The sequence below is a fragment of the Oncorhynchus tshawytscha genome, linkage group LG24 (genome assembly GCF_018296145.1).
Source record: "Oncorhynchus tshawytscha isolate Ot180627B linkage group LG24, Otsh_v2.0, whole genome shotgun sequence".
Classification (NCBI taxonomy): Eukaryota; Metazoa; Chordata; class Actinopteri; order Salmoniformes; family Salmonidae; genus Oncorhynchus; species Oncorhynchus tshawytscha.
In genome coordinates this window covers 12,531,664-12,547,391 of record NC_056452.1, presented here as the reverse complement: position 1 = coordinate 12,547,391, position 15,728 = coordinate 12,531,664, and the positions used below count along the sequence as shown (strand labels likewise).

Sequence of the window (15,728 nt, the reverse complement as noted above, 5' to 3'; positions counted from 1 at the left end):
TTGCCTGTCCTGACTCCGAGCCCGCCTGCCTGACCTCTCTACCTGCCCCTGACGCTGAGCCTGCCTACCGACCTGTACTTTTCTTACCTTCATACCTGAAACTAGTGTTTAGCAAAATAACAACACAATGTCAAATACAGGTAGTCTAGTCAAATAATTAACATCCAATCACATTAACTGTTACTCTCTCCGGGAATTACACTAACGGTCCGTATGTAGCCAAACATAGCTGTTGCTCATTTCGTTTGCTCGAAAATTGATAAATGGTTAAAAAAAGTAAGGTCCGCGTCCATAGAGACACATACCAGCTCTACTGGTAGTACTGCTACTACCAGCAGTACTACACCTGCACTCCACAAGCATATCCAATGCTAGCATCAGTAATTCTACATTTGTTGTTAGCCCAGCTAGCATGGACGCTGACATTTGTGAATCTGATGCAGCTGAAGAGGTACTGCCCCCTTTCCCGGGAAAGCACCGAACAACAGACAAGGACGTTGGACCATCGAAAAGGCGCAAATATGATGAGAACTATATTGATTTGGTGTTCAGTTATATTGGGAGTAGTGCCTTTCCTAAGACCACAGTGTATTATATGTGCAAAAGTACTATCTCACAACTCAATGAAACCTTCACTCTTACGCAGACATTTAGAAACAAAACATGCCAATTTGAAAAATAAGCCAAGGGAGGTTTTTGAGTGAGAATTAAGATGACTTTTGAGTAGTATAAAAGCAACAGATACCATTATTAAGAAGGGGCTAGAAGCATCTTATATGGTGAGCTACCGAGTGGCTAGGACAGGCAAGCCCCATACTATTGTGGAGGACTTAATTCTTCCTGCTGCTGCGGATATGGCTGGCACAATGCTGGGGGAAAAGGCCCCAAAAACTATGCAGACAATGCCATCATCAAACAACACTGTTTCACGACCCATCAGCGACATGGCAGGAGATGTTTTGAAACAGTTACTGCTTCGCATACAAGCCAGTGAATTCTATGCGTTACAGCTGGATGAGTCAACCGACGTGGCGGGCCTGGCACATCTCTTGGTATATATATGTCTGTTGCATTTATGGGGGGTCAATTAAGGAAGACATCCTCTTCTGAAAACCACTGGAAACCAGGACAACAGGAGAGGATATTTTTTAAATACTGGACAGCTTTGAGACATCAAATGGACTTTGGTGGTCAAGATGTGTTGGTATCTGTACTGATGGTGCAAAAGCCATGACAGGGAGACATAGTGGAGTGGTAACGCGCATGCAAGCAGTTGCTCCCGACGCTACGAGAGGCTCTTGCTGCCAAGGGAATGCTTGACAGCTTGAAAAATGTTTTGGACGCTACAGTGAACATGGTTAACTTTGTTAAAGCAAGGCCTCTGAACTCTCGTGTATTTTCTGCACTATGCAATGATATGGGCAGCGACCATGTAATGCTTTTACAACATACAGAAGAGTGCTGGTTATCAAGGGGCCAGGTACTGACACGCTTTTTTGAATTGAGAGACGAGCTTAAAGTTTTCTTTACTGACCATAATTTTCACTTGTCTGACCTCTTGCATGATGACGAGTTTCTCACACGACTAGCCTATCTGGGCGATTTTTTTTCTCTCGCCTGAATGATCTTAATCTAGGATTACAGGGACTCTCCGCAACTATATTCAATGTGTGGGACAAAATTGAGGCTATGATTAAGTAGTTGGCGCTCTTCTCTGTCTGCATTAACAAGGATAACCTACAGGTCTTTCATTGTATGATTTCTTGTGTGCAAATGAACTCAAGCTTAAGGACATTGTCAAATGTGATATAGCGAAGCACCTGAGTGAGTTGGGTGCGAAATTATGCTGGTACTTTCCCGAAACGGATGACTCAAACAACTGGATTCTTTATCCCTTTCATACCCTGCCTCCAGTCCACTTACCGATATCTGAACAAGAGATAGCATGAAAACTAAATACAGGCACAGTCTGTGTGTGGAAAAGGATTTAAGACTGAGGCTCTCTCTAATACAACCCAACATTGCAGAGTTATGTGCATCCTTTCAAGCACACCCTTCTCATTAACCTGTGGTGAATTATTCACAATTTTCAATGAACAAATAATGTTTTATATGTAAAATGGTTCAATTCTGATTATTATTATATTATTATTTGTGCCCTGTTCCTATAAGAGCTCTTTGTCACTTCCCACGAGCTGTGTTGTGACAAAAACTCACACCCAGTCCTATGTTTAATAAATGTATTGTGTGTGGCAGGCTTACAATGATGGCAGAAAACAGCATTTGAGAGTGCACTGACCCTGGTGCTTGAAGTGGTACGGGACTATAAAAAGTTTGGGAACCACTGCTCTGGAGGTTACAAAAATACCTTTATGTAAGCATAGCGGTTGACATTTTGGTGAATGAGAAATATGTGAAAGAGAATGCACAATGCCAGTAATGTCTGTGTTATCGTATATTACTTAAGTAATCAGTTGTAGTGATACACTAGAGTACTATCATTATCAGTGGCGATTTTAGAATGTAAAAAATGTTTATGCATGCCAGCAAAGCCACTACACAACACAACACTAAACAATACATGAATTGCACTATAACGGTGACAAACAGTGCCCACAACTCTTAGGGCCTAAGCAAAGCTCTCTCAACAGCAAAGCTTTCTTTTCAGCACCATGGAGTGTAACGGTTTTAGGAAAGATCGGACCAATGCGCAGCGTGGTAAGTGTCCATATTTTAATAAATAGCACTGAACACTAAAAATACAAAGTAACAAAAAGAACAATCGAAAACAGTTCCCTCTGGTAAATTACATACAAAGACATAGTTGTCACGATGCCTGGCTCCCCTGCCTGGCTCCCCTGCCTGGCTCCCCTGCCTGGCTCCCCTGCCTGGCTCCCCTGCCTGGCTCCCCTGCCTGGCTCCCCTGCCTGGCTCCCCTGCCTGGCTCCCTGCCTGGCCTGACTAGCCACCACCGATCCCTTTTTCATTGTCTGTTTGTTTTGTCTTATTAGTTTCACCTGTGTCCTGTTGTATGTGCTTAATGAGCTTCCTTATTTAAAGTACGTGTACCCGCCCTTGTTTTGTGCGGGATTGTATTTGTGTTACGTGTGTGCGTTAGATAGAGGTGTTCGTGTTCTGGACCTGGCACCCTGTGTTGTGGGCTTGTTATTTTGTGCCACACCATTGATAGAGACATACCCCAAGCAACTTACAGCTGTAATCGCAGCAAAAGGTGGAGCTACAAAGTATTAACTTAAGGGGGCTGAATAATTTTGCACGCCCAATTTTTCTGTTTTTGATTTGTTAAAAAAGTTTGAAATATCCAATAAATGTCGGTCCACTTCATGATTGTGTCCCACTTGTTGTTGATTCTTCACAAAAAAATACAGTTTTATATCTTTATGTTTGAAGCCTGAAATGTGGCAAAAGGTCGCAAAGTTCTAGGGGGCCGAATACTTTCGCAAGGCACTGTATGTAAATGGACATTTCTGTATTTCATTTTCAATACATTTGCAAAAATGTCTAAAAACATGTTTTCACTTCCTCATCATGGACATGAAAACTTTCTGAAGGATCCCTGTTGAGGAGGGTCACAGTAAGGGTCAAGTTAATAAATCATTTGTCCACAAGAGGGTGCTCTTAACCAACCCAAATCAGTGTCCTCAGAGTGTGCTGTAATTTATATGCCTGTCCACAGAGATGAAAAAGTAACCTTTTGTTATTGAAGATGTCAGTTGTGCAGTTAGTGCTGAAGTACCAAGTAGATGGTGTTTTATTCTATGGTAGCAATATGTTTAAATTCTCTTTACAACGCCGAGAATGGATTTAGGGTTTGAAGTTCAATAAAAGTAAAATAGACCAAATATTTTGGCCTATTACCTGTTATACTTGTGCCTCTCCGGACATCTTGGTTCACAAGTGAGTCTACAGGCCTGTGTGTGATTGTTTCCTGTGACCCTGGGTCTACAGAGACTTATCCTATTTACGGCCAAATGATGTGTAGACAGAATTTGTGTGGCACCTTGACCTCTTCATCGTGACCAAAGAGCCACCATTTTGGGTCTTCGGGGTCTTCGGGGTCTTGACAGATAACCTTTTCTGCCGTGACCAGGCGTGAGGGGTAGAAAAGAAGAGGCAGGGGAGTGCAGGGTGGCCCAGTGCTGAGCACCCATCCTAGGGGTTGACAGGTAGCCCTCTCCCAACCTATCTGGAGCCCCAGCCTGGGGCCCTGACCTTTGAAGGGGGGCCCAGGCGCACCCAGGCACAGGTGACCTTGATGCTGCTGACGGTTTAGCTCAGGGAGCCACTTCACCTTTAGCATGGGTTGTTCATCCTGCCATGTCAGGGAAGATACATGAGTGCTACAGAGGCCATGCCACTATGCATTAGGAAAGACCATGGTTGCCTCCCAATAATCTCTCCTTTCTCCAGAAATATGTCCACTACCTTTCATGGATTTGAAAGGGAATTACTTATATGGAAAATGTTGTAGAATACCAACTGCTCTTGCTAAATAAATATAACTGTATATTTCTAAGTTATTACACTTATCACAGTGTAAAGGCACTACACAATCACTCAGGGGTGCAATATTTCACTGAGGACGTCCAGTTTTATCATTGGAATGTGATACAAAACGAGGCAACGGTGTGCTTTAGGACCATGCGTACGCCTCTGAGCGGTTGGGTAGGCTGTTTAGAGTGTTTATCCGACTGGATAAATATATACACTACCGTTCAAAAGTTTGGGGTCACTTAGAAATGTCCTTGTTATTGAAAGAAAATAAATGTTCTTGTCCATTAAAATGACATTAAATTGATGAGTGAGTGTCGACATGTTAATGTTGTAAACGACTATTGTAGCTGTAAACGGCCGCAGATTTTCTATGGAATATCTACATAGGCCTACAGAGGCCCATTACCAGCAACCAACACTCCTGTGTTCCAATGGCACGTTATGTTAGCTAATCCAAGTTTAGCATTTCAAAAGGCTAATTGATCATTAGAAAACCTGTTTGCAATTATGTTAGCACATCTGAAAACTTGTTCTGATTAAAGAAGCAATTAAACTGGCCTTCTTTAGACTAGTTGAGTATCTGGAACATCAGCATTTGTAGGTTCGATTACAGGCTCAAAATGGCCAGAAACAAAGAACTTTCTTCTGAAACTTGTCAGTCTATTCTTGTTCTGAGAAATGAAGGCTATTCCATGCGAGAAATTGCCAAGAAGTTGAAGATCTCGTACAACGCTGTGTACTACTCCCTTCACAGAACAGCGCAAACTGGCTCTAACCAGAATAGAAAGAGGAGTGGGAGGACCCAGTGCACAACTGAGCAAGAGGACAAGTACATTAGATGTACACTAGTTTGAGAAACAGACACCTCACAAGTCCTCAACTGGCAGCTTCATTAAAACACCAGTCTCAACAGTGAAGAGGCGAATCCGGGATGCTGGCCTTCTAGGCAGAGTTCCTCTGTCCAGTGTCGCTGTTCTTTAGCCATCTTCATTTTGTATTTTTATTGGCCAGTCTGAGATATGGATTTTTCTTTGCAACTCTGCCTAGAAGGCCAGCATCCCGGAGTCGCCTCTTCATAATTATGATCCCCCCCCCCACTTCTAAAACCAAGTTGCACCCCTGCAAACACTCATTCACTCTAAAGGCTCAGCACAAAACTCTACAACTTCTACGACAATATTTCTTTGTTTATTCAAATAAATGAAAGTGCATTTGATATAGGCATGTACAGTGGACATGTACAGTGCAATGGTATAATCAGACACATAAGACAATCAAACAAGACATAATATAAAACATAACATTTACTTCTTAATTCATTTTGATTACACCAATCAAATAAATTACAATATGTACAAATCAGTTCAAAGGACTGTCTCTCAACTTGGGACAGAATTGTAAGAGAATTCATACCTTAGATATTAAAACAAGGTTTTTATTTTCATGTGTTCTGCAGTCACTCTTTTAAGTGCAAATACATTTTTTGTCGCATAACAAGTCTTTCATTTCAAACATCGCTACTGCCCATTGGAATAGTTTTTCCAAATAATCCTGTATCAACAATCACCATTTTAATAGGGAGAACTGATTAAGGGTACAAGTCTTAGGTTAAATGTCACTTCTTCTCAGCCACTTCTTCATTCGCCCCTTTTTTTGAAGGTACGATGCTTGTCGTCTTTATGGGGAGATGGGGGTGGTGTTGTAAAGTACATTAGTGGTGTAAGCGCTTGCCTGGACACTGAGAGTCTGGGAGTGCATGAACAAAATAAAATAGTGCTACTGTGTAGTCTTAAGGAGGGCTTTCAGGTGTGTGGCAAGCTGGGAAATTGAGTTTCTCAGGAGAGGTTTAGGAGTCTATTGTGGTCAAGGGGCTTGGCTGACATTGTGGTTCCCGTAGTTGCTGGATGGACGAGGGCCTCTTGGAGTTTTTGGTGGAGAAGGTGGGGAAGTCATTGAAGACCGCGAGGGGCCGTCCATCGGGGCAAAGCAGCACGCTGGAGTCAGCCTCACACTTGGTGGTCCTGCCTGGCCAGAGACCCTCCGCCTGGCTGGGCCTCAACCCCAACCTTCCTGAGGATAGGACCTCCGTCTTCACCCCCACCTGACTCATCTTGATCAGCACGTCCAAAGACTGCTTGCGACTCTCCAACGAAGCCTTCATCGCTTCCTTCCTCCTCTCGTTCTCCTTTTCCTCCTCGTCCCTCTCCTTGGTCTCCTCGTCTTCCTCCTCGGTCTCCATGGTAATATTATCTTTAAGTGAGGCCCCCCCGAGGCCCTGGTCGCCAGTGGCAACCACATTGGTCACTCCAGGGTGTTCCTTCTTGACCGAGAGGTCCAGGGGTCCTTCGCTCTGGCGAGCTGTCCTCTCCAGTGCATGGTGAATGTGGGAGAGCTCGCTGCGGATCTTGTTCAGGTGTTCCCATAGGTGTCCCTGAGCAGGGAGGTCTTCTTTCTCCAAGTGGGCGATCTTGCGTTCAGCCTCCTGGTACTCCTGTAGAGCCTTGGAGAGATCGCTGAGGAGGGCAGCAGCTGATGTTGGTTCTGAAGATGCCTCCCCCGTCCCTTGGCCAGTGGTAGAGTCCCGGCTGCTGGGTCTTCTACAACGTGGCAGAGAGGGCGAATCACTGACTGGGCTTGCGGGGGGATCTGTGTACCACTGCTCTGCTGGCTGGGCTTCAGACTGAGCATTCGTAAAACTATGGAGAGACCAAAGAAGAATTTTAGAAATCTGAGATTTCAGAGAAGAAAATATAGAAAAAGTTATGAAAATACAAAGAATAAATAGTCAAATATTAAAAAGCAAAAAAATATATTTAAATAGTAGGATCTGTAGGATCTTACCTGCTGTGGAGGAGCTTTTCTGTTGGTTTGGTTTTGTGAATGTTCTTGAGGAGGTCCAGGGTGAACCCAAGGGCTGGCCTCTTCTCCACAGGGGACTTGTGGGTCCCCAAGGTGGCCCCTGTCCTCTTGAGGCCCCAGCTTGGCTTCCCCTCCTTGGCTGCAGCCTCAAACTTGTCCCCTGTCCTGTAGGAAGGGTCTGGTGACTCTCTCTGGGGGGACACCCAGGCGGCAGGGGAGGTGGTAGGGGTACCTGGCCTCAGAGCAGGCACCTTCCACAAGTTGATTTTGGGCTGGTAACTGGAGTTGGGCTCCAGGCCATTCACGGAGGTCTTAAGCCCCTTGCTGATGTCACTCTGAGCAGAGGCTGCTCCGAAGGCATGCTCACAGAGGAAGGGGTAGTAGAAGTGGGGTGGCAGGAGGCTCCGGTCGGCAGGGTGGTGTGCACCGGACGCCGGTTGCATGAGCTGAGCGGCCGACGCCAGGAAGGGGAGCTGGGCTAGCTGCGCATGAGTTGGGGTATTAACATTGGTGGTAGGCGTGGGGATTGCGTTCATTGAGTTCACATAGGAGAAGAGGCTGGGGCTCAGGGGGTAGCCCACCCCGAGGACAGACAGGTTGAGTCCCGTGGGATCCTGGTAGTCCACCAGGCCAGGTGGAAGAGGGTAGCAAGGGATGGAGCTGCCCACTCTAGGCTGGGCACCCTCGGATTTGGCCTTGGTTTGGCTGGTGGCCAGCAGACGCCACTGCTCTGACAGCAGCCCGGGGGCTGTCAGGCACGTCTTGGACAACTTGTAGTGCTTCAGCTGGGCTTCCACCTCCAGAGTACGTGCCCGCAGAAGTTGGTCCTCCAGAGAGAACATATCGGCCATCAGCAGCTCAGGTTCAGGCCCCTTACTTGCTCTCTTGGTCGTCCCTTCTGAAGAATTCCTGTTATTGGAGCTCTCTCTGGTCATCCCGTTGACTTCAGCCCCTTCTCCCTGTCCCCTCTCCTCCTCTCCTGCCGGACTCTGTCCATTGTCTCTGTCCTCCTCCACTGCACGCCGCTGCCGGGGCCTCTCCTCGGTCCCTGTGGAGGGCTCGGGCTCCTCTTTCCCAGCCGCGGTCCGGAGGCAGTGTGCCTGCTGAAGGGGCCGGATCTGGTCTGGGTGCAGCAGGTTGCCCTTCTTATAGGGCCAGTCGGACTCAATGAGCAGGGACAGGGAGTTCTTGCACAGGCTGTACTTCATGTGGTTGTAGAGATGGGACTTCTCCATGCAGGTGAAGGGGCACTGGAAGCACTTATAGTTGTATGGTTTGCCCCATGGCCGGGGGATGTAGTGGGGCTTCTTGGGCTTGCGCTCCTTGTGCTTGCACACAGAGGTCACCTTGCACGCGTGACCCTCCTTGGACATGGTGCTGAATGATTCTGTGCTCACAATGCAGGTTATTCTGAGGAGAAGGTATGAGAAAGTCTTGGAGAGATGGGGGTGTAGGGATACAGTCTCTCGTTCCTTCTCAGGCTAGATGTATTGCATTTCTTTATTTGTTGAGAAATATTCCTCAAGCTGGGATCCAGGTGGGCAGGAGCTGTGGAACACAAGATACATATTTTGGGGAATTATAACCTAAAAAGTAAAATTAATACATTTAATACATTTTTTCCAAAAGAAGTCAATCAATATTTTTAATAAAGTCCCAGAAAGAAACAGCAGAATGGAGTTAGATTGTCAGAATTACACTGCAGAGCATATGGTGAGTATATTAATATTATAATATTTTTTCCAGCTCGTTTTCTCCCCTATTGTCTCATCGCTGTAACTCCCGTACGGACTCGGAAGAGGCAAGCCACACTGCTTCTTGACACAACCAGGGCATTGGGTTAAGTGGGCATTCCTTAACCAATGTGTCAGAGGAAGCACTGTGCACCTGGTGACAATGTCAGCGTGCACTGTGCCCGGCCCACCACATGAGTCACTAGTGCACGATGGGACAAGGTAATACCTGCCAGCCAAACCCTCCCCTAACTTGGACAACGCTGGGCCAATTGTGCACCGCACCATGGGTCTCCCGGTTGTGGCCGACTGCGACAGAGCCTGGACTTGAACTCAGAATCTCTAGTGGCACAGGGATGCAGTGCCTTAGACCAATGCGCCACTCAGGAGGCCTGAGTATATTCATCTTCATGCATTTCTCTGAGTCTGTCTGTATCTGTGTGCTAAGAGTATGTGAATGTGAATAAGGGGCCATGTATCAGCATGCACATATGTGTATCTATGGGAGTGTTTCATGCGTTGTCTACCTGAGCTGCTGAGCTGATTTGCCACTAACCTAACTGCAGGGCGGCCCATGCTGCTCTGTTCTCACTGTACCTGCCGCTACTCATTATTTCTAGTGCAGCACCAGGCACTAGCAGGGCCCAGGGCCCAGGGCTGGGGGGGCAAACAGGCACCTGTGCAGGGGGCTTTACTCACAGCCATGGCCTGGCTACATGGGCTCTGGGCCCCTGGAGGCCGGCCAGGGGTGCAGCGGGCCAGGGTGAGGATTGTAGACGGTGGGCGTTGGGGGGAGGGGGTGCCCTGGTTCTTAATGAGAGCCTGGCGTCACGCCCATAGGGCATCGTTAGTGCCAGGGCTGGGATTTGGGTCAGGGCGCATCGCACCAAGTTCAACTGCTCTCCTCTCGCCCGCTTCTGTCTTTCCCTTCTACTTCTGTGCTTTTGGAGTTGGGATGGTGTTCTCAACGTTTAATATACCCTTTCACGGGACCTCTCGCATATCTATTACAACTGGAATTTACTGGAAAATTACATGGTAACAAATATAATGTTTTGGGACTTGAAAACATTCAATACAATTGGTACTATTTGATGCTGGTTCTACTTTTTTCAATGAATCCCAAAGACACAGAGAGGTGGTTAATTAGGTAATGAAATGTTTTTGCTATATTTTTAAAATAAATATCAGGTAAATAATGGACCATAAAATAAAGTGTTCCCTGTGTGTATTTTGGTGGATATTTTAAGTGAATGAGTGAACTATTTACTAATGTGTGTGTAATGTAATCAGACATTATCAGGATTTAAAAAAATGTTTTATAAATGTATAAACCAGTGGACTAAATTCGGCACATTACAATATTTTTAAAGATGAATTAAGTTTCCTTTAGTGAAATTATACACTCCAATGTGGCAGCAGGTAGCCTAGTGGTTAGAGCGTTGGGCCAGTAATTGAAAGGTTGCTGGTTTGAATCCCCGAGCTGACAAGATAAAAATCTGTCGTTCTGCCCCTGAACAAGGCAGTTAACCCACTGTTCCCTGGTAGGCTGTCAATAAGAATTAGTTCTTAACTGTTTGGTTAAATTTATTATAAAATAAAAATGACTGACTTTCCTATCAACTCCTTTCGCTCTCTATTTCAGAATTTTTGTTGGATATTTAAGTAATGACAAAACATCTGACCTATAATATAATTACGGTAGCTCACAATCCCCAAAGGTTAACAAAACAATTGAACCATGCAGACTAAATGTCAAATTAGTTTTCACGTCAAAAATCTAAATCAGGTTTTACACACTTCACCTACCCTATTATCTGATGCGGCTGATTCAAATACCATCATTGTATGCACCATTCAGTCTCACAATGAGTTTTTATACATAAATACAAGAGAATATCAGTATTCTGTCTAATTATCTCAACAGAGCACCACTTTCTTCCATATTTCAATATAACAATCACTTTAGTTTAATGAACCTTTTCAATAACGCCCTTAAACCAATTATAAACACTCCCCTACAATTTATTGTAATTTTTTTTGAGTGGGGGACAGGGAGCTAAAGTCAATGGGATGGGGAGAAAGAAATGTAATCGTTCTCCACTGTGAGCCAAGCCGCTGGGTTAGCCCTGTGGGTAGAGAGAGTGAGAGAGTGAGAGAGAGCGTCGCTCTTCAGATTAAAAGACCCTTCTGTGAGGCTTTTATTTTGTATTTTTCCTGAGGCCGTTCATGGATGAAAGCCTGTGTGATGTTTCGGGGTCCGGGCTGAGGTAAAATCAACTTTACACACCCGCTTTTTTCCCTTTTAATTACTTGAATCATTCTTCTTGCTTCTCCCCTGAGATCCCTGGTGGTGAAGACTTGTTTAAGAACACTATAAACTTTTACTAAACCATCGCTTCGCACATCACACCTTGTGAGGACAGATCAACAGAAACTGACCTTGACTTCACTGCAATATCTGTAATGCGAGAGGGATGACAAAAATTCGCTTTAACACAGGTCCTGCCCCAATTGGCCCCTCAGACACTAGCCCGTTTGCATCGGCCCATGTGATTGGCTCACTTGTCTACCCCTGAGGCTCTGACCTGGCCCCTGAGATCATAATGGAGCCTAACAGCTGCTATTAGGAACTAATCAATACAAATAATTTTTCCTTTAGATTTTTTCACTGCTGAACACTGTTAGTGGCCACCATGCCCTCTACCCCCTCTGACTCTGTGGGCCTCTGCCCCCCACCTTTCCCCTATCCAGGCCCTCCGGTCTTGTTTTAAGCTTTTAGGGGCTTGTGATCAGACAGGCCTAATCGCTTCAGCTTCAACATCTATTGTTTCAATTAAGAAGGCTCACTAAAAGCATTGACAAGTTCATGCAATAACAACCAAAACCGATAACGTTGGATGGGATGGGGGAAGGGGGGCAAATGTGTCAAATGGCACCAATATGAGGTGTTGATCTGTCGGCTACTCACAGAGAGGAAAGAATGGCATTTTATAGAGTGTGGAATCATCCTTTCTATTTACTCTCTCTATATTATAGTTATATACCGTATAATACAGAGAGTATAACAGTGTTGTATTTTATTTCATAATCAAGCCTAAATGTGACTTTACCTAAGATGGTGGCTTGCAGTGAAAACTGAGCGATGATCCAATGTCTTCTGTCAACTTGAACTAAGGAGAAGGTCCTGAAGGAGCGGATGACAGAAGATATAAGAGTGTTTGACGTCGATTTTTTTTTGTACGAATCTTGTGTGTCATATTTATTGAATGAATATAAAAGTGATATAGGCCTATTTAATAAATACGTCAAGTCAAACACCATCGCATTCCTCTCAGCTTTTGGGAGATGCAGAAGGATTTCCCATGGATGATATTGAGAAACATTCAATATCCAAATGCAGCTGTTGTCATGCAGATCAAAGCAAATAACACATTTATTTCTACACTTCTAATAAAAATAAAAAAGATCTGTATTTCAGTCCTAAATTAGACTTTGATAGATAGCAGGCCTAAACCCATGTTATCACAGTGTTAGAAATGGTCAGTCTTGCATCCTAATAATTAGTTAGCTTATTCCCTTGTGAAATAGTTAATTCATAATTAGGCCTAAAATAAAATGTTCATCTTAGTTCGGAAATAAATGTAAAAAAAATCTGTATAAAGTAACACTTTGGCCTAAAGTAATGAACGTCTGTGTATTAAAAAAAGTTCATGAAATAATTCCTTGAGACATTTTCATCATCTTAAAATGAATAGGCTGTTATTTTGAATGATATAGTAATAGAATATTATAAATATTTGTCATGTCATTTTCACACATTCCATGCATGTCAAATAACAGAACACATTGCGTTGTTTCCCCCATGGACAACGGTGTCTGTGGACCAATTATGACAATTACAAACATTGACACGACTCAACTGCAAAGCCCAATATTCATAGTCTACTAAATGAAAACCAACTCATACGAATTAAACAACATATTGTATCTGAAATTAGGGAATAAATCTGGTATTCCTACCTGATGTGTGTCCGTGGTGTGTTTATGTCTGTCAATTCTCTGTGTCTATCGGTAGGCTACTAAGCAGACAGCGCATATCCTGCTCAAATGGGAGCGTGAGAGCGAGTGTGTGGGAGATATATATTGACTAGGAGCATTGCCTTGGGGCACTACAATACAGCATCCTCCCTCCTACCCGGTAATGTCACATGTGGTGTCTACCTTGCAGCAAGGATACAGTAAACGGATTTGACAGTATTGGCAAAGGTTGGTACAACGTTTAATTTGAGGTAGACTGTAGGTAGGCTAGTCAGCCGGTGCAAATTGAATACTTTTTTTATTTTGTTTGAATTTTTTACAATTTCTTGTTGGTTTCCAAGTGAGGCCTGGTAATGCTCGATCTCAAAACTTGTTTGACCGAATTATTTCAGGAGTCTTTTCATTCACACATCATAGCCTATAGGCTTCAATGTTAAAAGTTACCTCCAAGTCGGGAATTATTCGACTATTTGTTATAGCGCTCTCATATAATAAGAATATTCTTATTTTAAAACAACCAGGCCCTATAGTCATGGATAGACACGTTTTTTTTCTGTTCCAACGAGCTTATCATGGACATATTTGAAAGACAAACCATCATATTGGATGGACGTTGTCAAGTGTAGACATATTTCATTCATAATAAATGGATATTATACACGAGAGACCGCATTCTGGTTAAGAGTTCTAATAGCCTGCAGAAGTTGTGGTTTGGTTTGTTCTTGTTAGTTCAGTCATGCATAACTTTTACCCGGTGGTTTAGCCACACTCCTGCATATTTCAATATCATGGCTTTTGAAAACTATTAGCCTTTATTAACATATAAAAGGGCCGACCAACAAAACACCCTGTAGCCAAAGCATAACCTTATGTTTTAAATGTAGGTTAATATGTTCCCCAACATTTAATATCAGAAATATGATAGGCTAACATCTAAATGTCATTGTTGTTGTTATTTCTATTGAAGTTCAAAGGAAGATTTCATCGTCACGGTACGATGCTGAAATTGGTGGAAAGTGACAGTCTTTGTCAATGACAATAGATTAAAAGTAAACCTCAAAATCCCAACAATATCAACGAGAAAGGTGAAATGAATGGGGAGATAAACAACGAGATAAGACGGGAAACAAAGCTGTCAACCTTCGCGTAGGGATATTCTCCACATCTGTCAGTTAATGTGTCAAATCGTTCCGCATGAGAGAGATAGGAAAATAGAGATTCTTTGCTGCTGCGTTGAGACAAACAGACAATAGGCTACTTGTCAGAATCAACATTTCTTACTTTTCCTCGTTTTTATGATTTTTTTTTTCTCCATTTGGTCTAGTTGATTTTGCTATGCTCTCAGTTTTGTGGTTATAGGCTTTTCTCTTTAGAGGTTTTTCAATTTCAGATAAATTCCATATTAATAAACAATTTGTTAAAATAGCATTAATCATAACAAATATAAGATCTTGGGCATAATCTATAGTTAAAATAAGTCTGTTTGTGGTTGTATTTGTCCATGTATGTGTATGCATGCACACGCATGTACATATGACACTCTGCCTGTGTGTGTATCTACTGAGTTTGACTGTGTGTGTGTATGATTGTGTACGGACTGTGTGTATGAGTAAACAGGGGTATGTCAGGTGGAAGTGCATCTGAGGGTGGTCGGGGGCTCATTCTCCTCCGCTTGGCCTCACACACACGCTGCCTGGCCGGCCGGGCTGCCTGATACACAACTCAGTGCAGCCTCCCAGGGAAGTGATTAGTGCAGTGGCACAGGGGCACTGGATAGGTTACTGACGTGAGCTGTGAGATCACATCCACAGGCAATGACTGATGCGTGCCTTATCTGACAGCTCAGACCTGTCCATCTCTCTCTCTCTCTCTCTCAACCCTTCTATTTCTCTTTCTCCTTTTCCCTCTCTCTTCTTTGACTCCCATCCCAACTCCCTGTTTCCAGCCCTCTCTCTCTCACCCATCCCTAACTCTCTCTTTATTTCTCCCTCTCTCTCTCTCTCTCTCTCTCTTAGCCTGTGGCTGGCTCAGAGTCAACTCCAGGTTCTCTTCATTTCTCTCCTACAGTATCTGGCTGTGTGGAGGCGTGTGCGGGCCCCTTTGAGAAAATGTCAGTGTCCGTGTGTCTGGGGGAGTCGGGGGCCCTTCACGAGCCATCAGGCCCGCTGTCACACTGCGCTGGGCAAATGGAGACTGACAGGCCACTCCATAGGGCCTAACCATCTGTACCAAATGTGACAGCAGAGGGAAGAGGATGTCTGGCAAATCAGGAGGAACGAGAGGAGAGGGTGAGATAGAGAAGAGGGAGAAAATGAGAGAGGGAGTGAGAGAAAGAGAAGGAGAGAGAGATCCTTTGCTTCCACTTGGGAGGCGATGTCAGTTTTCCGAAAGAGAGAGAGAAAGAAAGACTTTCTTCCTCCAACAGTGGGGACACTTGGGAGGGCGTGTCAGGTCCCCATGTTGAACTAATGCCAAGTCTATACATTGTCTGGCACTGTAGAGAACTCAATGTATACAGCATCTCCTATCCCCTTAAACCTCTTTATGGCTGAACTCACATCTTTTCTACACTAAAGGGAG

General features: G+C 44.2%; 1 protein-coding gene across 1 annotated transcript; it reads right to left on the bottom strand.

The window, feature by feature from the left end:
* Positions 1–5,727: 5,727 nt before the first annotated feature.
* Positions 5,728–13,219, bottom strand: prr35 (proline rich 35). The gene is made up of 3 exons (XM_024386314.1): positions 13,131–13,219; positions 7,357–8,922; positions 5,728–7,211 (listed from the first exon to the last, which is right to left on the bottom strand). Exons 2-3 carry the CDS (start codon positions 8,745–8,747, stop codon positions 6,362–6,364), a joined length of 2,241 nt encoding a protein of 746 aa, XP_024242082.1. The 5' UTR covers positions 8,748–8,922; positions 13,131–13,219; the 3' UTR covers positions 5,728–6,361.
* Between the last annotated feature and the right edge of the window lie 2,509 nt (positions 13,220–15,728).